Here is a 25,419-nt window from a genome sequence, read left to right as displayed (position 1 = left end):
GTTGTTATTTTCACCTAAGCTACTACAATTAAAGTACCATTGAGAGTCTGTTCTAACAGTACCTAACTCTTCATCAGTCCCACATTTCTAATATCAAGACAATGGGTTGTTAGTTAGTTAGTAAGTTAGTTAGTTTATTTATTTCCCATATTTTTGAACCACCTATCTCCCTCAAAGAGGGCCTCTAGGCCATGTACAATAAAATATAAACATAGTAAAAAATTAAATGTTAGAATTAATTGTTCTTAGAAGGGCAAGAATAATTAAACCCTCTTAAAATTAATTAAATTCGCAGGGAATCAACTAGTCTCATAACTGCCTGCTCCTTTAGGCTTCACAAGTGAGGCTGCAGAAGGGAAGAGCAGGAGAATTGGGGGCCTGTCTCACCTCTGGGGAGAATATTTTTTTTTGGGGGGGGGGGAAACACAGGGAAGGCTCTCCTCCTAGATCCTACCAAGCAGAGTTCTTTAATTGTGACAGTCTGCAATGTATCTTCCCTGCCTGACCGGGTGGAATAGGCTGAAGTAACAGGACCAAGCAGGTTCTGTAGATAGCCTGGCTTTTATGAAAAATGAAGGAATGTTTTACAACACAAGGAAACTTGTTATGCAAAATTGAACTATATCTGCAAGTAAGTTATTGCATGTCTCAAAGCAATACATTATACATATTCTGGGAATGGCCTACAAGAAAGCAAAATGCATAAGACAAACTGGACAGAAACATTTGAGCCGGCACAAGCCAGAAACTCCTGCTTTCTACTTCGGTCAGGCAAATGTAGGTGATAATATGAGGATTTACATTGGCCAAGAGCCCCTGGAAGACAACAACATCATTTCCCACCCTCCAGAAATGTTTGGTGGCTCATATTCAGGACAAGGCCATCTGGCAAAATAGGACACATCCTTAGTATGATATACACATTTACTTCCTCTAGGTTGTAAATAGGGGTGGGATTCAACATTTTTAACAACCGGTTCTGTGGGCATGGCTTAGGTGGTGGGCGTGGTTTGGTGGTCATGTGACTGGTTGGACATGGCTTGGTGGTCACGTTATTGGCTTGGTGTGGCCAACTCAATATCACACACATCGAGGCACGCATCTCCTCGCCTGGCCTCTCATGACTGTGGGGATGTTGCAACAGTCGCAAGTGTGAAAAATGGGACATGGCTTGGTGGTCATGTTATTGGCTTGGTGTGGCCAACTCAATATCACTCACATCGAGGCAAGCATCTCCTCCCCTGGCCTCTCATGACTGTGGGGATGCTGCAACAGTCGCAAGTGTGAAAAATGGTCATAAGTCACTTTTTTCAGTGCCATTGTAACTTTAAATGGTCACTCCACACAAGCAAAGTACCAGCAAAGGAAGGGAAAAAAACTCCAGAGAAGTTCCTGAGACAGGAAGTATAGTCCTGCCAAGAATGTAATAAGGGTTAACAGAGAGGCAGTTTCTGTAAGCAACACCAGAATGTTTCCTTCCTGCCTTCCTTACAGGATTAGGCCAGTAATTTCTTCTAACAACCAGTTCTCCAAACTGCTTAGAATGTTAACAACCGGTTCTATCGAATAGGTGTGAACTGGTAGAATCCCACCCATGGCTTAAGGCATAACAACAGTATGTCAAACTAGTTGTTTATTCAATGAAGCGTGTTTTTAAAAGGCAATGCTTATCACAGCATGATTGTTGCAGATTATGAGAACAGAGTTTAAAGCAGCCTATTCCAACACTCAGAGACGACCTTGAAATTACAGAAACTGCTTTTATTTTAGGCAATCTGAAATCACTTCAGGCTTTTAGTTAACTTCGTATGAATGTCGCTTAGGCCAAATTATTTTGTAGTACAACTATTTGCACACAATCTGCCCCATTCAATTCCACCTTCAACAGGATGCCTTTCCCCAGGCTTGTGATGGATGCATTTGACATGAAGAGTTAGCTCTGCTTATTCGGTAACAGATTCCTCATTGTTCCTGAGGATGGTTGCCTTTCTTCTTTCAGTTTAGAAAAGGGCTTCAATCTCTTTGCCCGGCTTTTAAGGGGTTGCCTTTTTTCCTGCTGCATTCAATTATTTTAAGACTAAATGTTGAATGCTGCCTGAAGCCATAAAATGAAAGTCAGTAGACTAAAAGAAATAAAGTTGATGACATATCCATGGAATTGAAAAATACCATGTTTCTTGTCCTCCACAAGTACAGAAGATAAGTGATGACATTTTGGAAATGCCCAATAGCTTTATTTTAGATTTTGCAGATGGCCAGAAAGCTTCTTGGCATAACTTGAGCTAAATGGTACAAACTGATGTCTAACGAAGAACAGCCACAAGTATCTGGGAATTTTCATTCATAATCACAAATCTGAAACAAAGTTTCATATCTTATCAAAGGAAACTGTCTTTTAATCAGGTCATTTGTCAACATAACACATTATTAAACTGATTGGTTTTATATCTTCAGTTTCCAGATCAAAACAATTTTAGCTCTACCTGGAGTCTGAAGGCATTAAACCTGGGAAACTTTCACAAAGAAAACATAGTATGTCTTTGAGCTCTTGAAGAGATGTAATCCATGCTGTGAATCAGCTGCAAAACCAAAAATCCCTGTGCTTTCATCAATTAGAATGAATGAAGCCAAGATTAAATGCATATGGATTTCCTACTTATATCCTTCAATTGTTTTTACTAGTACGCAGACTAATGCCTGATAACTGAAATCAAATACTCCAGTGTGGCGGCAAAATTGGATATTGATGTCAGTTTGTGTGCATTTGTTTTCCAATAGGAATCTTAAAAGCTGCCTTTTATTGTCAGACCAGTAATCCATCTATTTTTTTATCTTTCATTTATTTATATTTTGTGAAAAGCTTACAAGACAATAGAAATAAGAAAAAAATGTAAGTTTAAATATAAGAAATAGGAACTAATATTTGGGGACAATATGACAGGGACAGTAGGCACGATTGTGCACTTATGCCCGCCCCTTATAGACCTCTTAGGAATGGGGTGAAGTCAATAGAGGTTAGTTTGAGGGTAAAGGAGTGGGGGTTTGAGCAGGTGACAACAGAATCAGTTAGTGAGTTCCAGACATCTAGGTATACAAATTGACCGGCAGTGAGTTCCAAAAAGGATTCCCTCCCCTGAATATTACATAGAAAAGGCAGCACTGGATTTGTAACTTTCTGTTTATAAATATGTTATACTGGAAAGTTATTGCCTGATTTTTCATTTATATCTGTATTAGCCTTTTAAAACAGCTTTTGAAAGAAGCAGACTATATAATAATAATACCTATTGCATCTGGAATGAAAAAATTATAACCAAGAAGACTATAATGAAGCACAGATGGGATAACCCCTTTCAAACCAGTGTAACTCCAGTCAGATTGTCGTGGATTCATTTGGAAAAAGAGTGGCAGGTGGCTGGATCTGTAAGCAATACAAATAATTAGATGGTAAGCATGGAATTACACAAATGCCCAGTAAGTTCTTACTGGAAATACCAAATGCTGCATCAAAATTACAAAAAGTCAAATGGACCTTGAACATGAAATCAGATCCTGCTTTTAATGTATCACTCCTAACTTTCCAAATAGAAAGGCTAGGCCAGGATAGATGATTGCACACAGGGCTCTGGGATCTGCTATTCACTAGAATACAGCGAATGGAGGGGGACAGTGGCTAGTTGAAGTTTCCTTTCTAGAATCCCTTTAGAAAATGAACTTGGTCAAAGGAAGGCCAGGGGATAAATATTTTCCAACATGCAGTTCAGACTCATGTGAAGCTCTTTTAAGACATTTGGGGGATTAAAAGACAAGAATTTCACCATTCAAAAAGAATGGAAAGCAGCCATTCAAAAAGTTCAGGTTAAGGCCTGAACTCAAAAACACTAACTGGAATTTCTATTGTTCAGGTTTATCCCAATGAAATGATAGCTCTAATTGCTAAGGTTATTAGAATTAATGTCAGGGTCATTGACTTGCATGTGTAGAAAACTCCTTTTAACAGAAAAGAATGAAAAAGAATGGGACGAAAACACTTGCTTATGTGGCACAGAGGTGAGGAGGGTTGCTTGCAAATGCATGGAGTTAGGAGATGTTTGAGAGATATTCATGCAGGGTTTTGGGAGGTCTAGAATTTTGGTGGAAGGGCCCTTTCCTAGAGCATAAAAACCTCTTGAGTAGGAAGACAAAGGAAGGGTCCTTATTGAGATTGTGATCAAAGCAATCTGCTCAAATCATCTAGTTTCTGGCATAAGATGCTAGATCACCATGGAGTTTCCCATTAGCAGGCACTCGTATTAGTGCTAAGGGACTAAGGGTCATGACACATCGGCATTCTTTCATTCTTCTGCTTAAAATGAGGTGAACTACCAAATGATGTTGTAGTGCCCTACAATAACCAATACTTTATGTACTTATTGTGAAGTGGGGATAATGATCAAGGCAGGGATAGGATGCTAACTTTGCCTTCCTTTTTGAGGGTTTGAGAAGGAAAATATAGCTGTGTGTAAGTGTCCTAAGAAAATAAACCCAGCATATTGGAATAGGATGATAACTTTGAGTCCCGTGGGCATGTCTACCTTGCTTCTAAGCTAAAATAAAACATGTCTGCATTTCACAGCTGAAATAGAGATCTTTTTTTAGATGGAATTGATTGTTATTTCAATAGCAGCAGAATTTATGGAAGCTCAAGTCACACTGTACACATTCAAAGAAAGGCACTCATAAATTGAGTCCATGATGAAGGGGTGTTGGCAAATGAGATCTACTTGCAATATGCAGTACAGAATCCTTCCTTTTTCTTATTGTAGGTTATTAGAGAAAAGGATATATTGTAGAAGGAATCACAATCCAACCCTTGAACCCATCTTGATCCCTATGTGCACTTTCAGCAACTTGGGATGTATGCTATGCCCCTTCCAAAGGAATAAGCTTTCTCCATCGTAGTGCTTTTAACATGGAATGTAAACCGTGAATCCCATCCTTTTACTGCTCCAATGGTTGTCATCATCTTGGTACCCTTGGCATCCCTTGTATGTTTTGGGAGATAAGATGGAACTCTTTGTCATTTCCAAAAATGCTGGAAAGACCATTTATTCCATGATATACTGCTCTTTCATTGCAGAAAATTAATGGGAAAATAGTCCCATAGTAAATATGCACGATAAGCCTTTCCACTAGTAACTGATTGGGAAAAACATTGTTATAGAAAGCAGATGGAGGACTTCAGGGCTAGTCAGCACTTTCCTTAATTCTTTGTTGAACTTTGTCTGAAAAATAAACTAACCCAATGTTCTTAATCCCATGTTGAACCTAAAAACAGGAAGAAGGGAGAAAAAATATATCTTTGACGACAGCCACTTTCCCCAAATTAGTGCTCTCTGCAGTGTATGTATTTGAGGTCATTTCCCACAATTCCCATAGTTTTCAGACAGACAACATAATTGGAAATGCAGGAGGGAGATCTAATTTGGGGAGGTGATTGCAGAGAACTCTAAACCAAAGAAGTACAGCATTAGCAAGTACTGTCTAACTCCAAGAACTTTATTTTTAAAAAATAAAGGCTTTGAAGAGTCACCTTGCAGCAAGACGGGCGACAAATTTAATAAATAAATAAAAGATTGGAAGACAGGTCTGCCTAAGGACAAGGTATAGTGTGATATTGTTTTCTTGAAACTAACCTTGTAGCACCAGTAATTATTGATGAATTTCCCAACATTGTTGCTATTGAGGCCAAAATACGAATGTACTTATCCCCTCTGAGTTCTGCAGGAGGTGAGATTGCTTGTTCCATAAATAAGTTGCCTTCACTACCTTCAAAAATCACATACTTTGCTCCCAGTTGTTGCTTCAGGAGCTTCACCTGGTCCAAGTACCAGAGCACTGCAGCCTGGCTGGTTACATTCAGACAGGCTGAAAACTGGCCTTTCCATTTGGTGAGGAGCGGCACCTGTAACAGAAAGGTGGGCATAAGAAAGCTGTAGCAGAATTGGAAACTAATTCTTATAAATGGATTAGCCTACTAAATTCATCTGCTAAACTGGAGGACGAAAAGGCTCAGCTTCGATTGTATAATATTAGACTTATAGAATTTATGTATGATCTGCAAGTAGGCAAACTGGGTGAATAGAGGGGAAAAACATAATGAAGAAAAGTCAATAGATGAAAGGGGAATGAATGTGGGGTAACACAACTGGTTTGCCAAGACAGAAAAGGTATAGTGAATAGTGTTCACTATGCAAATTTTAACTTTCTTTTCCCGTATCTTATCTCAGGCCTGTTATTTCTTTGGCTTATGATTTCTTATTTTTTTTCTGCACACTGTGTACACTGAAAGGAAATTGCATGGTAGGTGTTTACTTATTTAACAGCATTTTCGTACTGCTCCAATATAAAACATTCTGGGTCATCGCACAACATGCTCATCTGCGTACACTACGTGTAAAATATTTCCATGCCAAAGTTTCCACTTCTTAATCTTTCACAAGGTTATGCTTTACCCTTTGAAGCATAACTGTGATCTTTTCAGGCAACCCCAGAATGCTGGATGCATGCTGAGGTCACGGCAGTCTAATCAGCGCTCGCTTTCTACTTGATCAGGAGAAGACTATCGCCCAATGAATGTCTCACCCCCTGACTTCCCACATATTCCAGAGCAACAAAGGTCACTTACAGGAGGAAACACAACACAGGTAGTCCTCAACTTAAGACCACAATGGAGCCCAAAATTTCTGTGACTAAGTGAGATCGTTGTTAACTAAGTTTTGACCTATTTTTGCAACCTTTCTTGCCCCAGTTATTAAGTGAATTGCTGCAGTTGTTAAGTTATAACATGGTAGTTTGGTGAACCTGGCTTCCCCATCGGCTTTGCTTGTTAGAAGTTTTTTAAAAAAACCCAACAACAATCACATGACCTCAGGACTCTGCATCCGTCATAAATATGAGTCAGTCGCCAAGCATCTGGATTTTGATCTGTGGGAATGCTGCAGTGGTCATGAAGTGTGAAAAACGGTCAGAAGTCCCTTTTTTCAGTGCTGTTGTGACTTCAAACAGTCACTAAATGAACTTGTTGTAAGTCAAGGACTACCTGTAGATGTTTAGGGTCTCCCCAAGGTAATCCAGTATTTTGCAAAAGCAACAAAAAAGAGTGGTTTAATCACAGACCCAAATCAGAAGTGCATGACTATAGGGATACTGTAATATAAGTGCAAGGACTGATCATAAATCACTTTTTTCAATGCCATCCTAAGTTCAAACAGTCACTCAATAAATGAGCATAAGTTGAAGATTATTACCCGTAATATGTTTCTTTCCTTCTGACATTTGCTAACTCTAAAAAAGCATTAGAAGTGTCTGCAACTTGGATTGGGGATCTTGCATATCACTCCATCCTGATTAAGCCATAATGTGCCTATGTCCATGCAAGTAGATGACAACAACTTCGGGGAAAAAATGATATAGAGGGAGCCTGAGCAGGGTTAAATGCCTCCATCCTGCCTTAATACCCAAATCCCAACAAGAGGAGAGTCCATCCGAATCAGTTGGAGTGTGGCATAATTTTTAGGACAAAACAATCACTCCAATCACTCACCTCTATTTTATACAAATTTTGCCTTTCATTTTCCTTTAAAATAAACCAAGCGGCCAAATAATCCTATGATACAAATGACCACTAAATGCAGTGGGCCAAGTAAAAGAGGCAGCATTAGCAAATTGTACCGCATAGTCACCGGATTCAGAATGGCGGCTCAACCAAAATTCTTCTTTCCCTTCTTGCAGGGACCTTTGGAAAATTGGTGAGTTGATGCTTGTATAAGGGGAGAGAGTGATCAAAATTTTTTGTGGTTTCATACAGAAGTAGTTCATGATAAATCTCAGTGAATGCAGCCTTTTTCTTCTTAGCTGGGGTAAATAGATGGGGTCCTGCAAGGGAGTGAGAAGAGAGAACACAATGAGACTGTACCTTTGTTGCAGAGGTCAAGAACTACAGTATGCTGTAAGACTAATTGCTTATTATGTAAACCACTGCTTATTAAAGAAAGCTCCAGCTGAGCACCTAAATTAGCCGAGAGAGATTTTCCAGTTTCCTCCTTGGTACTTTGGCATCAAAAGAGAAACCCAAGGAATAGCACAAAAGGGATATTGTGTATAGCATGGTAGAAAAAACTTGAATAAACTCTTGGGTGGTTGTAGTTGAGGGAGCTGAGCAAGCTTAGATGATTTTCTGGTTATCAGATCATAACTTTCAACAATGCTGTAGTACTGAATGCTTCTGTCTTGGATGTCACTGGGTGAATCTGGTCAGGGCCTAGATAATAGAAGCCTCAGAAGCTGCTTGTCAGATTTATAATAATATTTAATAATAGCATCCATGTCTTGTTCAAATGTTTTAACAGTGTAGATTAGAAGGTTTGAAAGTATAGCTCAGGGAGTAAAAAACAGTATGCCCAAGTCTGGTGCTGTCCTTCTCCCCAACCCTCTCTTCCTGTTAAAACCATACAATTATAGCTAACAAATATACCAATCGCTATTAAATACTGTCATAACGAAATACCCGTGGCTCAAAACAAGATTTGTTGACCAAGCATTTGAACAATGATATTCTGAACTATTATTTAATGCAGAATATTAGAATTAAGAATTGTTGAGGAATGAACTTTGTGGATGATAACTTGGATTTGCTACACATACCATATTTTGAAGTAGCATTGTAGACTCTTCACTGAGAGCAATTATGCCCTCTTCAAGATTATGTGTTTGAAGCTTATTGTAGAAAGACCTCAGTCCTCGCTCCATTTGAGCAACAGAAGCAGCTATACCATAATATCTCCAGACTGGCAACCTATTAAAAAGAAAAGTCTTGCTTGATTTAGCAATAGATTTTCCTGGATCACAGATTTTGTTATGATAAAAATAAAACATAGTTTACATAATTGGGCTATACCAACAGAGAATTTCCATTATATATATATAATGTCAGAAATATATATAGAAAAGAAATAGGAAATTTATATTTGGTCAAACTGAATAAAAGAAATCCAACATGTGGACTCAAACCTTTGTAATTAGTGAATTGTCATGTTAGACCTCTTCTCACTCTGTCAATTATGTTCAGTCAGTGTCTGACAAATGAAAATAAGTGAAGAAGCCTTGGGTCCCAATGAGGAAAGTTTTGTAGGCAGGCCACACTTAATCTTGTTGTCCGAGGTGAGGGTCACAGTCGGTAGGGTGATTATGAGATGGATCGATGTCAGGCGCAAAAGATCAGATCCATCCAATTAAATTGATGTATTGTTACTAATGCCTAAGCATAGGATTATCGTTATTTAACGATAAGCACCTGCTAGGAGTTAATGGATTTTGGGGTGGTTGGACTTAGTTCGCTTGTGGTTATGTTGAGATTCTAGGTTGATCCCTCTTTTAATTCCATCCCCAGATTCTGCCACTCCTTCCCCTAGAGTCGATATTTATACATATAGGCACAGGACTTTTTGTTACTGTTTCCTACGTTTGATAATCCTAGGTCCTCATTTCTTATGTTTTTCAACTATTTTACATTTCAGTATTTTTGTACCCCACTCAAAAAGGCAGCAAAACATGTACCTCCATCTTTGGGAGCCACAATCTGATTTTCAGTCTGATTTAGGATCAAGCTGTAGGCTTGTGACTTTTTCTCCCAGTCTAGAGTCCTTTTAATATGTAAGGACAACAATTCCCAGATCTTGGCATTAAATAACTGCTTGAGATATCATCCACTTTACAATTTTTACCTAAGTATGTCTGTATCTGGCAATCTTCGTTGTTGTCTGGGAAGTCGACTTCTCACCAGTTCCTGATGAGCAGATGTGATGTTTTGACTCACACACACAGTGTACTGCAGGGAAGCCAAGTCTGGGCCAGGAATATTTTCAAGGCAAAAATGTCTATTTCTCTCCACTGAGAGAGAGATTGGTGTATCTGAAACCATCATCACGGTTACTCCTTCAATGATAATACACAGAAAAGCATTATTCATGAATCATTAAATACTTTTTCAGTATATTTTTTCTTTGTGTAACATAAAGGTTCCAAAGTGGTTTGCAATTGCTTTCTTCTAACATGTTTTTTTTTTCAGATTCCCAGTATAGTCAGCCAAGATGGATTAAGTGCTAGCATCCGCTGAGGCAATTTTTGATGGACTCTGTCGGAAATAAGGTTGAAGATGTTGATTTTTCAAGGTCATTTTTTAGTTAGTATCTTAATATGTCAACCCAACCTAGTGCTCTACAGATGTATTGGATTACAGCTCCTTTATGTCTATCCTTGTAAATGGGAATTCGAATACAATACAGTACTATAGGCCTTTATGTATGAGTGTGTATGCTATATGTATAATGTCACACAAGCCTCACATGGATTTTATTTTTGTTGCACATAGGTGAGATTGCAGAAACATTCTGTTGTTTACAGATGGAGTATGTATAAGAGATATAATTATTCCATAGTCCACAAACATTGATGGAAACTCCAAATAATTAGATATTTCTTTTAATCAATAGTATCTCCAAGCCAAACACCATACGAGAGAGGCGTTCCCTGATATTCAGACTTGTTGACCCTGGCAATAAATCATCTTCACAGTATGAAGCTTAGTTCTGAACTGTGGCAAACCTTTAGAAGGAAGCATTTTTCCTTGATCTGCTAAACTGGGACATGCCAGAGACAGAACGGTACCAGAAATCCAGAGATACAGCAATACTTAAAACATTAAACATGCTTTACAATGTAAAGTGTGGCAACTGTTTTTAATCCTGTCATGCTGTTTATGCTCCTTAAGATGGAAAGGAAAGGTGAAATAAATCCTCTTTATTGCAAGGCAGAAAGACTCAGCAGAAAAGGGGAAAGGAAGATATTAAGAAAGAGAGGGATATAAACTGGAATGAGAAAAGATATAGGGAAAAGAGGGGGAGGAGAAGCAGTAAGAAACAGGCATGTGAAAGAAAGAAATGGAGAACTAGTAAAATGCTGAAAAGAAATTGTTTTTTCAGAGATAATGGTTGATGAATTAAAAAGGGGATTCTGCAGGGTGACAAGGGGTAATAAATATTTCTGCAATTAAAAATATTTAGAAAATAGGGTAATATAGATACTGATAACTCTTATTAAAGGGGGGGGGAAATATGCTGTGGAATCCAATTGAAAAGATGTAATGATTAATGGTTTATCAGGAATTAAGATGAGGGAATAAAGGTATATTCTAATCATTAAGGTGTCTCACTCAAAATAGTAAAAGAGGAGAAACCTATACTTGTTCTTTTTTCTTTTTCTGTGTGTGTGTTAAAATTTGTATTCATTTAGAATTCATAAAAAGAAATGTGTAATGGAAAGGGAATATGACAGACTAAAGAACCAGCTAAATTAATAAGTTTAATATAGATTATTAAAAGCAAGGAGAGACATTTGCAACTTCATTATTACTACTATTAGGCAAATATATATTGTTTATTTTTATTTTTAAAATAAATATTAAGGATTATATTTGAAATAATTGAAATGAAATAAAAAGATGTTTAGATTGAGATTAATGAAAGAATTTAGAATTAAACTTTATTATTATTATTAGGCAAACACATATTGTTTATCTTTATCTTTAAAAACAAATATTAAAGGATTATATTTGAAATAATTGAAATGAAACAAAAAGATGTTTCGATTGAGATTAATGAAAGAGGCTAGAATTAATGTGTTTGTTTCTCTCCTTACTGAAAATTTGGAATGGAAAAGGTAATAATAGAATTAAGTATGCATATATCAATGTATAATTGCTGTCATATTTGTATGTAAAGGTGATGACCTGAAAATATGTTGTCCACTAAAAAGAGATTTTTGTTTTTAATGTGAAAAGCTGAATAAAGTTTGTTAAAAAAAATAGAATAGAATAGAATAGAATTCCTTATTGGCCAAGTGTGGCTGGACACACAAGGAATTTATCTTGGTGCAAATGCTCTCAATATACATAAAAGAAAAGATACATTCGTCAAGAACCATAAGGTACAACACTTAATGATAATTATAGGGTACAATAAGCAATCAAATCATACTAGGAAACAGTCAATATAAATCGTAAGGGACTGGAAAGATGTACATGCACATTCATTCATTCATGCATTCATTCCAATTTATATACAGGTAGTCTTTGATTTATGACCACAATCGAGCCCAAAATTCTATTACTAAGCAAGACATTTGCTTGTCAGAAGATCATAAAAGGGGATCACATGGGACACTACAACTGTCATAAATACATGCCAGTTGCCAAGTATCTAACTGGATCATATGACCATGGGGATGCTGTAACAGTCATAAGTGTGAAAGACAATCATAACAATGGCATTTTTTAAAGTGCCATTGTAACTTCGAATGGTCACTAAACAAATGGTTGTAAGTTGAGGACTACCTTACCCACATTCCCAAGACTGTGGGTAAGTTACAAATTAGAGGTACAATTGTAGAGTTGTAATTGCAGGAATGTTCCAATCTAGGATGGCAAACCTCAGATAAAGAATGTTTCCAAGCAAATACAACTCAGGCAAACAAAGTCACTAATCTAAAGAAGGATTAGAGAGAGGAAGTAAACATATGTTAGACTTTAACTAGAGATAATTAATTGTATGGATTACTGTACTAAACAGTAACCAAAGTTAAGCAGTAACCAAAGTTAACCAATGATGGAGGATAACTAAAATATATATATAAATGGAAGACTATACTCCAATAAAGATCATCATAATTCAGTTGTTCATGATCAAACAACTCGACTGCCTCGACATTACAACATATAATATGATAAAATATCATCTGATAAAAAGGCAACATCCAAGTACCAACGATCAATCAGATAACTGCAGATACTGTATGTTACCAAACACCAGGTGAAATGCTATCACTTTGACAGCTCTATGGAAAGCCAATATTTTGGGGTATGTGATGTGTTTCATGGGGTAAGTCTTCTACATCAACTGTTTTGGAGAAGGACTGTCTCTGGTCCCATGCCTCTTCAATCTCTTGTAAGGTTTACATCCTAAGCAGTAGTGGGCTGCAACTGGTTTAACAACCGATTTGGTGAACGCATGCACAGTGTTCAAAATACAGCCATTTGAAGCTCAACTGCTTACCTTCTAGGGCAGCCCCAGTAAGTAGAACAGCTGAGGCATGGAAATCAGCTGTGCCATGCAAGTCAACTGAGCCAGAAAGACAGAAATATAGGAGAGGATAGGGGTGGGGGCAGGTGGTGGTCGGAACTACCAACCGGCAGCAGCCCACCACTGATCCTAAGCAATCCCTTTCTTCTGGACAGCATAGGCTGGGCAAATTCCCTCTGTTTCTTAAGGTAAGAACTCTTTTGAATTGAGCTTGATTCTTAGAAGCTAATTCTGAGAGTGCCTTCCCAGCACATTCTCAGAGTTATCTCAACACATCTGGAAGTCCCCATATTGGCGAAGACAGCCTAGTCTCATGCATTTTCACAAAAGCAGAATGGACAGTAGTACATACCCTTGTGCATAATGCACAGATTATGTTATTTAAAAAGTAGCAAATTACTCTCAGTTCTGAGTAATGGGGAGGCCAATACTTTATTTATTTATTTATTTATTTATTTTGTCAAGCAATTATAAGATAATAGGTATAAGTATAAGCATGGTTATGAATACATGAAATGGATACATATAAGAAAAAAAATAAACAATAGGACAGGGACAGTAGGCACGTTGGTGCACTTATGCATGCCCCCTACAGACCTCTTAGGAAAGGGGTGAGGTCAGTAGTAGACAGTTTAAGTTTTTGGGGTTTGGGGAAGAATCCACAGAGTTAGGTAGAGTATTCCAGACATTGACCGCTCTGTTGCTGAAGTCGTATTTCCTGCTATCAAGTTTGGTGCGATTAACCTTGAGTTTGTATCTATTGTGTGCTCTTGTATTGTTATGGTTGAAGCTGAAGTATTCATTGACAGGTAGGACATTGCGATGTATGATTTTATATACTATACTTAGATCAGACCAAAGGTGGTGTAGTTCTAGGTTGTCTAGGTCTAGAATTTCAAGTCTGGTGGCATAAAGTATTCTGCAACGAGTAGAGGAGTGGAGAACTCTTCTTGTAAAATATTTCTAGACTTTCTCAACTGTATTAATATCAGATACATAATGCAGGTTCCAGACTGATGAGCTGTATTCTGAAGTATTGGTCTAGCAAATGTTTTGTATGCTCTAGTTAGTAGTGTGATATTACCGGAGAAAAAGCTACACAGGATTAGCTTAACAACTCTTAACTACTTAAGTTAAATAGATGCTGTTAAGTTTGAGCAATGAGAGGCTGAACCAGAGCATGAGTGCAACAGTACTTTATTTTACAAATAAAGGGCTGACCGTGCTTGCCAAGCCTGGAACTGGCTCGCAGCAATCAGCAACCAGTTGGACCCCGCAGCCTGCTTTTATAGCTGGCTGCTGGGGAGAACCAACCAATGGGAATGGGGGAATATCGCCCACACAAAGTGAGTGGACCTGAGTGAGAACTCCTTGAGTCCTCAGGACATAACACCCCTTCCCCCAGATGCGAACACGCATAGTCCTTGAGGTAGACGGGGGTTTGTGTTGGCGCCGGAGCGGCGCAACTCGGGAACATTGTCTGTCTGTTCGGTATCAGTCTGTGACGGTTGAGCTGGCATAGTGTCGCCAACACTCTCTCTGGACTGGACATCCTCGGAAACCACCGGGTTGGTTTCTGGGGTCGAGCTCTCGTGGGTTGGATCAGGTTGGTCAACTCTCTGGGCGCTGTTGTCCGAGTTTGGGCTGACCGGAACGACCGCTGGCGCAGACTGGTCGCTGGGTGCGGTGTGGCTGGGCGGCGGATGAGACGGTTCCCCTTCGACTGGAGACTCTGGATTCTTGTTTGCGAGGTTGCTGAGGCGCCTTCTGAGTTGGTCTATGTGTCTCCTCCAGACGCGACCATCCTCCAGCCTGACTCTATACGATCTCGGCCCGGTGACGGCGATGACCTCGCCCGGAATCCAAAGTGGGTCCCCAGCGAAATTCCTTGCGAATACCGGCTCCTGTAACATAAAATGTCTAACCCCGAAGTGGAAGCGAGGGGAGAGTCAGGGCAGTATTGTGGGTGCAGTCTATCTAATACAGTCCTCAGGCGCCGGCCCATCAGAAGTTCCGCTGGGGACTTATTGGTGACTGCACAGGGGTTGAGTGCTGGTTCATCAGGAACCGTGAGAGTTTGTGGTGCCAGTCATCTCTGCCAAACCTAGCGAGGGCCTCTTTGGTGGTCCTGACGGCCCTTTCAGCCAACCCATTACTCTCGCAGGGTGAAATGGGGCTGTGAAAATGTGGCGAATGCCTAGGTTGGCTGCAAAACGGCTGAATTCTACTGATGCGAACTGTGGGCCATTATCGGAGACCAAGGAGTCGGGTAGTCCATGTGTAACGAACAGGCGCGTTAACACGTTGGTGATTGCTAGTGTGGTGGTCGTGGATAGCTGTGCCACGTCTATCCATTTGGAATAAGCGTCCACGACCACTAGGAACATCTTTCCATGCACGGGCCGGCCAGATCGATATGGATTCTAGACCAAGGGCGCTGGCGCTCTCCCATCTGGTAGGGGTGGCGATGGGGGAGCAGGACGGGATTCCTGGCAAATGCTGCAGGAACTTACCCAATTGACAATGTCCTCGTCTGAGACCCGGCCACCACACGTAGCTGCGTGCCAACGCCTTCATTCTCACAATGCCGGGTGTCCCTCGTGCAACGCCTCCAGGACTCGGGTACGCAGTGAGGTCGGAATGACCACTCGAGTGCCCCACAGTAGACAACCCTGCAAACTGGACAGATCCTGCATGCGAGTCTTAAAGGGTGCGAATTTGTTATCAACATTGCCTCCCGGCCACCCCCTCCTCACCCAGTCGAGCACCTGGGCGGCGTTTGGTCTGCCTTGGTTTTGGCGGCGATGTCAAGGGCGGTGATGGGCAGGTCCAACTGGGTGATTTCAAAAATGGCATTGACAGGAGCTGGGTCTTCAGCCGGAGCGGGTAAGGGGCAGCGACTGAGCGCGTCAGCGTGGGATAGAGTTTTGCCCGGGCGGTGGATAAGTTTGTATGAGTAGGCCGCTAGGAAAAGTGTCCACCTTGTCATCCGAGGGAGAGGACTTGAGGTGTCTGTTTGTCGCCGGCCAGTAGGCCCAGGAGGGGCTTATGGTCGGTGACCAGTTCAAGAAGTGGCCAAAAGGAATTCGTGAAACTTTTTCACGGCTGCAACAGCTGCTAGGGCTTCCTTGTCTATTTGGCTGTAATTTCGCTCCGTGGCCGAGAGCGTCCTGGAGAAAAAGGCGATGGGGGCCTCGGCGCCATTGGCGAGTCGGTGACTAAGGACCGCCCCAATTCCAAAGGGGATGCGTCTGCTGCCAGTACTAAAGGAAGGTTGGGGTCGAATTGGATGAGCACTGCCTCTGACGTAAGTAGTGATTTGACGGCGTTAAACGCCTGGTCTTCTTTGTGCCCCCAGTGCCACGGTGACTTTTTGTCTAGTAATCTGTGTAGGGGTTCGGCTACTGAGGCTTTATGGGGCAAGAAGGATGCATAAAAGTTTAGGAGCCCCAAGAAAGCTTGTAGCTCCATTTTGGAGGTCGGTGTGGGAGCTTCGTGGATCGCCCTAACCTTGGACTCCAGGGGGTGAATGCCAGAGGCGTCAATTTTATAACCCAGAAAGTCCACCTGTCTAATGGCAATGGCGCATTTTTCTTTTTTTAACTTGAGGCCATGCTGTCTGAACCTCTCTAACACTGCTCGCACTCTCTGGAAGAGTTGGGGTCTGTCCCTGGCCGAGACCAAGATGTTGTCGAAGTAGGGTACTACACCAGGGAGGCCCTGTAAAATCCGCTCCATGAGGGACTGAAAAATACCCGGGGCAACACTTACGCCAAATTGGAGACGCTTGCATCGGAAGGCACCCCTGTGAGTGATGATGGTCTGAAGTTCCGCTGTTTGGTTATCAACAGGGAACTGTTGATATGCTTGAGACATGTCCAATTTAGCAAAAATACTGCCCGGTTCGAATGTGTGCAATAAGTGCTGAATGACGGGCACAGGGTAGGCGCTAACTTGTAAATATTTATTGATTGTTGTCTTGTAGTCCGAGCAAATTCTCAGGCTACCATCTTTTTTGAGGGGTGTGACAATGGGCGTCTCCCACTTGGCGAAATCTGTTGGCTCAATGACCCCTTGTTTTAGTAGTTTATCCAATTCAGCGTCTAGTTTTGGTCGAATAGCAAATGGAACTCTACGTGGTTTTAATCTGATTGGGACTGCCTGGGGTCAACGGTGAACGAGATGGGGTTCCATTATAACACCCCAGCTCCTCGCTGAACACATCTGCGTAGTCAGCGAATAAGGAGTCAGTGTCTGAGGTTGAGACAGCATGGACTCCTGTTAACCCTAGGCCGAGGTGGGGAAACCAATCGAGCCCCAATAAGGTGGGTAGATTGCCGTTAACTACCACTAGAGGTAGGTGGCCTTTAAAAGCTCTAAAACTGACAAAGAACTTGCCTCTGCCGATCACGGGAATGGCCTTCCCTGGTAGTCCTTCAGACCGAACTGGCATCTCTGAAGCCGGGTAGTAGATAGGCTGGGGTGGAGTCTCTTGAGGGTGTTCCACGAGATTATTGAGAGCGCTGACCCTGTGTCAACCTCCATGTGGCACGGTTTACCTTCTAGGGAAACGGAGAGAGAAATTTTACTAACAGTGTGGCCAGTACGCCTGGCAAGGCGGTGCGTGCGACAGTTTAATACTTGCCTCTGTGGCCCCGAGTGCGAGGACGGGGTCTGTGTGCAGCGCTTTGGGGGCTTGGCAGACTCTCGCAATGTGCCCCCTCTTATGGCAGTTGTTGCAAACGGCTCCTTTAAACTTGCAGATGGCCCTTTGATGTGATCCCCCACAGGCTAGGCACAGCGTGATGTGCTTGGGTGGACCGGTGTATTCTTGTTTGGCCCCTACCTGCGACCGTCTGTCATTGGTGAGGCGATGGACATCGTTCTCATCGTTGTGGGCTTCCTCTGCTTCCACCTCTTCGGAATGGACTGGGAACGATGCTAGCTTGGCACTTGGGCCCTGAATTTCGGTGGCTGAGTTTGTTGCTAGCTCGGCTGCTAGGGCCTCCTCTACGCGCTGCTGCAAGGTTGAGGTCTTTTTAGCTAGCAGTCGCCTCTGTAGGTTGAGATCCTTGACCCCACAAACTAATTGATCGAGGAGCATGTCCTCCAGGTATGTTCCAAACCCGCAGTGCAGGGCTGCTGTTCTGAGGGCGGCCATATATTGATTGATGGTCTCCTTACTTGATTGCTTCCTCATACGGGAACGTGAACCTCCTGGCGATTTGTGAAGGCCTGGGAGCGTAGTGGTTAGTGAGGATCTCAAGCAACTCGGACCACGGAACGTTTTTTAATTCTCTCGGCGCTACGAGTGCTGCGGCGGTATCGTAAACGGTGGCTCCGCAGTAGATTAGGAAATAGGATTTTTCCGATGCTCTCCCGCATCCGCCAGGCCGGACCGCATCAATGTAATGATTGAAACGGTTCTTATACGATTCCCACTTCTCTTCGTCTGGTTTAAACGCTGGGAATACTGGGTTGGAACTCATGGTGCTGGAACGGCTGGGCTACCTGCGGAAAAAATCTCTCTGGGACTACGAGCGCTCGTGAGTTACTAGTGATATCAGCTCTGGAGAGGTTTTTTGCTAACCTCTCTTTCTCTCTCTGGGTTACCACGTTGGCTGCTAACCGTTGGAGGTGTCTAGATTCGCGCCAAAAAAAGTGGGCGTTAGTGACTCTCTACAGCGCTGTGCTGTGATTCCTACTGGCTCGAAATTCAAATGACACCCGTTTGAATTTCGCGCCAAATGCAGAGCGGCTGCAGCTCGCAGCGCTTCACTTTCCCCGTAGCGGGGCTAACAAGCGGCTACAGACGCTTCTAACTTTTTGACTCAGACCGCTTTCTCTGGCTGCGGATCTGCGTTTGCTCTTTTTGATCGCTCGTTTTGTTAGCTGACCGCTCTCTCTGGCTGCGGATCGGTGGCTAGTGACTCAGCGGTTGCAAGGTGCATCTGGTAGCCATCCCATCCTCGTCGCCAGTGTTAAGTTTGAGCAATGAGAGGCTGAACCAGAGCATGAGTGCAACAGTACTTTATTTTACAAATAAAGGGCTGACCGTGCTTACCAAGCCTGGAACTGGCTCGCAGCAATCAGCAACCAGTTGGACCCCGCAGCCTGCTTTTATAGCTGGCTGCTGGGGAGAACCAACCAATGGGAATGGGGGAATATCGCCCACACAAAGTGAGTGTACCTGAGTGAGAACTCCTTGAGTCCTCAGGACATAACAGATGCCCTTCACCTCTTAGTCTTTCAGGACCATAACAAGACATCCCAGTTAATGAAGCAGTAACATTTCCTCCTACTAATAAAAGTGAACAGTGGCAGCCAATGCTGGACAAGCTGTTTTAGCATTGGAGTCAGAAGACCTTACAAATATTTCTGTCCTCTTTCTCTTAATCAGTTAGGACAACAAAGTAATTATCCAAAAATTTGTGGTAGTACACTTTGCCCAATGTCCTCAAGGCTTTTTTAAATCTAAGTTTTCAAAGCCGTGTGTGCTGTTGTATTTAGACACCACAATTTAGGAAATCAAATAAGAAAAGGAAACTTACCAGTGGATCCCAAAAAATATCTTTCTAAGACAGAGCCATAAGCATTTGGGCTTTTACTAAGGTTACTGATAGTGAACGGTTGGGACTTGATGTTCACACTATTCAGAGGCCAATGCTGACTACTGACACTGGCTCCTCCATACCAGGAGATGTTTACCATGGAAAAGCAATCCTGTAAAGCAAAAGACAAGATTAAAAAAAATGAAATCTTGTGCGTAGGTGAATGAAGAGATTTTTTTAGACACAATCAGCTTCTGATTCTGGCTAGTTTTAATAGAACGAACATATCTCCAAAGATATGAGGACAGCTTTTTAAACAAGGTCATATACATTGGAGGAGAAGATCTTCTTTCCTGAAGCCTTTACTTGGTGAGGCCACAAGAAGAACGAATAAAGAGCTGGGACAAGTACATAAAAGCGAAGATACTCCTTGATGTTTTAGCTCAAGCCATCATGTACTTTAAAAATCAATACCAAAATACTAAATTCAGCTCAGAAATTGGACAGTGATCATTGCAGTTGATGATACCCCTTTTGCCTGAATGGATGCTGGTTCATTTTTTCAGAACAAGCCTAGATAAGCAAATTAGTCAAGTACTTCCCATAGGGACATTCCAAACCGACTCTCCGAGTGGTTCCGGGTAGCCATAAAAGTCGACAGGGCATTACATGCTAATGACATGAGAAAGTCGCTGGAAACCAAAGAGAGAGATCAGCCAGACCAGAGACCACCCAAGTAACGCTGACATGTTCATAGCATGATGTGATCATACTGTTTGTTCTCAGTTACAACTTTGCAGCTTTATTTTGAAAGCCCCACATACCACAAATTACAGTTACTCAATCAAGAGGTTACTAGAAAATGTATAATTGACACTATAGTATAGGAAGTCTTTGTCTTACAAACTTTTGTTTAGTGATTGTTCAAAATCATAACACTAATGAAAAGAGTGACTGTTTTTGACACTTACAACCATTGCAGTAGCCTCACGGTCACATGATCAAAATTTGGATGCTTGGCAATTGGCATGTATTTTTTGCATGCCATGCAGCTGCAGTGTCTCAGGTCATGTGATCACCTTTTGTGACCATTTGACGAACAATGGGGAAGCCAAATTACTAGCTTAGCAAGTGCAGTAACTTGTGGGAAGAAAGGTCGTAAAATGGGGCAAAACTCCATTCTGTTGCTTAGTGACGGAAATTTGGGCTCAGTTGTGGTTGTGAGCCAAGGACTACCTGTGTCTTTGTCCAGAAGAAATGCAGCATGCTATAAAGGATGCTTCAAATCACCAAAATCAAAGTTGAGAAGAGCCACCTCTTTCAACCCTAAATCAGAAGAATCCCTAAATTATGGGAGCAATTTTTCAAGGGTGCAAATGTTTCCAGAAAAGATTGAACCCTACTGAGTTGGGCAATATGTCCATCTTGTCTGATATGAACTTCAATGTATTAGCCTTTATCCAATCTTTTATCAAACTCTCTCCATTCACTATAAAAATAAGTATATTTACTGTATAAACCAAAACACATAATTTTTATCAAAATAAATTCTAGAGCATCCTTAGAATTAGGTGGAAAAATTAGAATCCTATTCTGTAAGGGAAGAATATCTTTGTGAAATTAGAGGATAGATTTTTTTTTTACCATATTTGCTTTCAGTAAATGTCAATGTATTTTTATTTTCCTGTGGCTCCCATTATGGAAAGGTCTTCGTAAAACTGAAATCCAGTTATGAATGATCTCATTGAAAATATCCTTTCTGACTTTTTTTTAAATGTCTATAATTAACAAGATTCTTTAGAATAGCATTTTTAAAATTAATATGTTGTTCTTATGCAGGGTCAAAAGTTTTGCTATTACAAATTGAGAATGATAGAGAACTCCAAAGGAAATGAGGCTGCTGAAGGCAATGGTATATATGTCAATGTAAGCCAATTAAAATATAATGTGACATGATTAATCCATCCTGTACTCATATTATTAACAAAGATTTACTCTGTTGCCATAAAAAAAAAACAGGCAGTGTATAATAATAAGTACCTTGAAGCGATAATTCCTGTATTTACTGCTTATTATGAGAATTATAATCTTTCACTTGAAAAGCCACTTTCTCTGGATGTAACAAGATGGCTGTTAGGATTTATTTACAGCACTGAAAGTTCAAATCCTATATTAGAATTACTTCTGGATTGATAGAGGCTTCTTCCTGAATCCTCTGCTCCCTTTAATGAAGGTCATTAAAACTAGTACTAGAGTACAATCTCTAGCTTATCTGGCATACAGAAATGCTGCTAGCTGACATAGTTTCTTACAGAACACTGCCACTTGTTAGGCTTTTTGTTTGCCTATTATCCACAAAGTACTTTACTGTATATAAGGTAGCAGGATGTGAAGAATGGGTTTACCTGAGCAGATTCCATCATCAAACCAATCCATAGTCATTATAATATTAGTAGAAGCTTTCCTGCATTTGCAACCACCTATATAATTATAATGAACATAAATAATCTGAATAGTGCCGTCAGCTCCAAATTTGCTTATAACTGACACAACTCCAAACCTACTAATAAATTTGACAAAAGACTGGTGTTGCCTTATCTTAGTGGTTCCTCACTAATAACCTTAGTGATTGACTTAGTGCTTCCTCAGAATAAAATGGGTCCACTATACTGAGTTAAACACCTCTATGAATCACTCATGCTCAACAATGGTATTCTAAAAAGTGTCATCCCATCAAGTCCAGCAGTTCATTCTCACAATCACAGTGGCCAACCAATTGCACAAAGAGTCTCACTATTTTCCCAGCATATGGCCTTCACTATTAGCTAGGCTATTAGCCATTGTTCCCCGTGACTTCCATGAGGGTTGTTTTATAACTGTACCATTTCTAAATGCTATTCAAATAGCTTAGGCCAGGGGAATCAAACTCGCATTGTCACAGCATCATCACATGACATATCATGACTTTTTCCCCTTTGCTAAACTGGGAGTGGGTATGGCCAGAGTGTGACACATCTGGCCTGTGGGCCGCAAATTTGACAGCCCTGGTTTAGGCTGTTACAAAATTATTAAAATTGCTCAAATCAGTCTCAAACATATTTTAAGTTGGGATCCAAAGGGCTGGAAGATGGAAAGCTGGCTAGCTGGAAGTCCCCTGAGACTGTTCTGGGACTGTGGACTTTAATTCTGGGAGTTGAAGTCTACATATCTTAAAGTTGCCATGTTTGGAGACCCCTGGCAGAAGATATAACAAGACCTTTTAGAATTTGTGTATGGTCTCTCATCTTCCAAGTCACCAAGATATGATTCTGAAAAGATTTGGCTTTATTTTTGCTACAGTTGGTGGACATCTAAAAAAACCCAACTATGATTCACTGTGATGGGTGGAACTTAACCTAGCATAATCCTCATGCCTAAAATGGAGTAAATTTATTCAACTGTTTATATTATTTCTGTTATGGTTTGTTCCTCCTTTTTTCTGTCTTTCCATAATTTTGAAATGGAAAAGCATTTCTCACATGAACAACATACATTTTGAATTTATTTTCCAGAAATGCCTAACATATTAGTAAATCCCAAATGAGGCAATTTTTTGAAGCTGTGAAACTATGGTAATTCAGGTGCCTCTGTATTTCACTATTTTCCATGTTATTTCCTTTTCCTCCTTTTTCTGTGCAAGTGTAGAGAAGAAAGAAAAGGACAAAAGCTCTACATGATGCCTTTTGATTGACAGTGTATACAAAGAAACTGGAAAGGGAGCAAAAAAAGAGATCAATTGTTAATTACAAAACACATTTTCATTAAATTTCCTTAATTAACATTGTGTTCCCATTGTCCTTAATTTCAAATATAAAAACTGTTGGGCTGCAATATTCATTTTGCAAGATCTCAATTATTATGTTTGTTTGGAAGGAGAGCTAATTTCTCATTGTAGACTATTTCCAATTATGTGTGCCCATACGTGCATCTGAAAACACATCTTTTCCAGCTTTGCATGTGCAAAAAAGCAGCACAGTTCTTACATTTTGGTTCTGATAGAGAGACATCTGCTAGTTTTGAAATTTCTTTAATCTAAAGTCTTCACACATAGACAAGATAAATATAGCAAAGAAGAGTTCTGCTGTCATTTGGACATTTAGTTTTGGTGGCCACTCATCTTACTTAAGTTGTTATTTTTGACACATTATTTTTGTACATTTACATATTTGATGGGTTTATTGTAGCATCTTCTCAACAATTAAGCTGTGCAAGATAGCTTGGATTCAGGAATTTCATACTGTTGGAGATGAAATCCTCTTAATCCAAGGAAAGAGGCAACAGAATTTGCCTTGTTGACATACTTCGTGGTACTTTCCAGAGTCATTTCGGTATTTCCAGCCTTTGGAGAAGCTGAAAGAGTCTTTTGGATAGCCATGGCTGGTGCCTGCACAATAACCACTTTTTTGGGGGGGGGGGGTGGGGAGGTATTCCAAAAACTAGAGGAGAATACATGGAAGCTCAGTTAGCAAATGGAAAGGAAATAAAGTAACTGCCTTTTTCTTAAAAGTGAAGGAACCACATTCCTTCAAAAAAAGCTCTGAGAGAATGCTTTGCTTGAAGCTTCATTGAATAAACGCATCTCCCATTAACCCACAATGCTGCACTGAAACCTCTTTTGGATTTAATTATAGTATAATTGTCATTTTTAATTTCATGAGTGCCAGTTTTATATTCTCCATTCCCTCCTGCATCTTGAGATTTTCGTAGTATGTACACAGAAGAATCCCTCTCTTCAGATTTTTCTAAATAGCTTTGTATGCTGGGAAGGTACAAATAGAGATTTTCTATATTCTCAATAAAAACTAAGATCAATGCAGCAACTGTTTGCTACTGTAGTCACCAATCTGACCTCAGAGCTGGTCAAATGTATATTCTTTCTTCACATCATTACTATCTTGACATCACACAGCTGAATTTGCCTTGTTATAAAGTTATGTAGAAAATACAATAGAAATAAAATAAATGAAAGCTATAATTAGTTACCTTTACTTTCAGCTGGCAGTGAAGGGGAGTCCAGTTGATGTTGTAACACTCACTGTTGGGAGAAGGATTGGAGTCCAGGAAGACCTTCAGTTTGACTATACCTTCCCAGGTGTAACAGAATTCAGACTGATTCTGCCAACATATGTTCTTTATGAAAGGCATCTCCATATCTGGGAAGCTTCCCATGTGAATCTTTAGCAAGATTCTTTCTTCTTTCAGAGTCTGAAGGATGAGACTGTGATCTTTTCGATCCCAAATCAGACCACTGGTACTACTTCTCAGGATCCAGTTTGTGGTTGGCTGATCCACTACTTGCCAATAAATAATCCCAAAGGTCATCAGAAGGAAGAATGCTACCCCAAAGCAGGCAATCACACCTTTCCAGGTTTCATTCATTTCCTTTAGCCCAGAATCCCACATCACCTCTGGAATTGCACTGGGGTTGTTCCTAGGATGATTGTAAGGCATTGTTTTAATCAGCAAAAAAAAAAAAAAAGACAGAAGGAGTAAAAGGAAGAGGAGGAGATCTGGCAAGGGATTTCAGGGCCCCAAGCTTTCTGTTATTGAATTTTGCAGGAAATTCTGTTCTCTCTCCCAGCTCCACCCTTCATACCCTGGCTGTCTATCAATAATTCCACACCATTGGTACCCAGGAAGGGAAAAAACAAAAA

The 25,419-nt window shown here is 40.7% G+C and overlaps 1 protein-coding gene and 1 long non-coding RNA gene across 2 annotated transcripts in view; one reads left to right on the top strand and one right to left on the bottom strand.

Annotated features, from left to right (window-relative positions):
- The window catches only part of LOC148128079 (uncharacterized), a 35,215-nt gene extending 13,563 nt beyond the window's left edge, over positions 1-21,652 (top strand). Inside the window, exon 3 of the long non-coding RNA XR_015740874.1 lies at positions 21,566-21,652. This is a non-coding gene — a long non-coding RNA (uncharacterized LOC148128079). The remainder of the gene's footprint in view (positions 1-21,565) is intronic.
- The window catches only part of LOC113440372 (SITS-binding protein-like), a 34,992-nt gene extending 9,776 nt beyond the window's left edge, over positions 1-25,216 (bottom strand). The window contains exons 1-7 of the mRNA XM_026706753.2: positions 24,749-25,216; positions 19,727-19,898; positions 9,765-9,975; positions 8,686-8,836; positions 7,714-7,917; positions 5,676-5,944; positions 3,285-3,421 (exon numbers count right to left, since the gene is read on the bottom strand). Coding sequence (XP_026562538.1) covers positions 3,285-3,421; positions 5,676-5,944; positions 7,714-7,917; positions 8,686-8,836; positions 9,765-9,975; positions 19,727-19,898; positions 24,749-25,216 — 1,612 coding nt within the window. The remainder of the gene's footprint in view (positions 1-3,284; positions 3,422-5,675; positions 5,945-7,713; positions 7,918-8,685; positions 8,837-9,764; positions 9,976-19,726; positions 19,899-24,748) is intronic.
- Positions 25,217-25,419: the final 203 nt, after the last annotated feature.

Source organism: Pseudonaja textilis, chromosome 1, assembly GCF_049901715.1.
Source record: "Pseudonaja textilis isolate UNSWEBS1 chromosome 1, rPseTex1.2, whole genome shotgun sequence".
Lineage (NCBI taxonomy): Eukaryota > Metazoa > Chordata > Lepidosauria > Squamata > Elapidae > Pseudonaja > Pseudonaja textilis.
The sequence above is the reverse complement of the archived record's forward strand: the minus strand, read 5'-3'. Positions and strand labels throughout refer to the sequence as shown.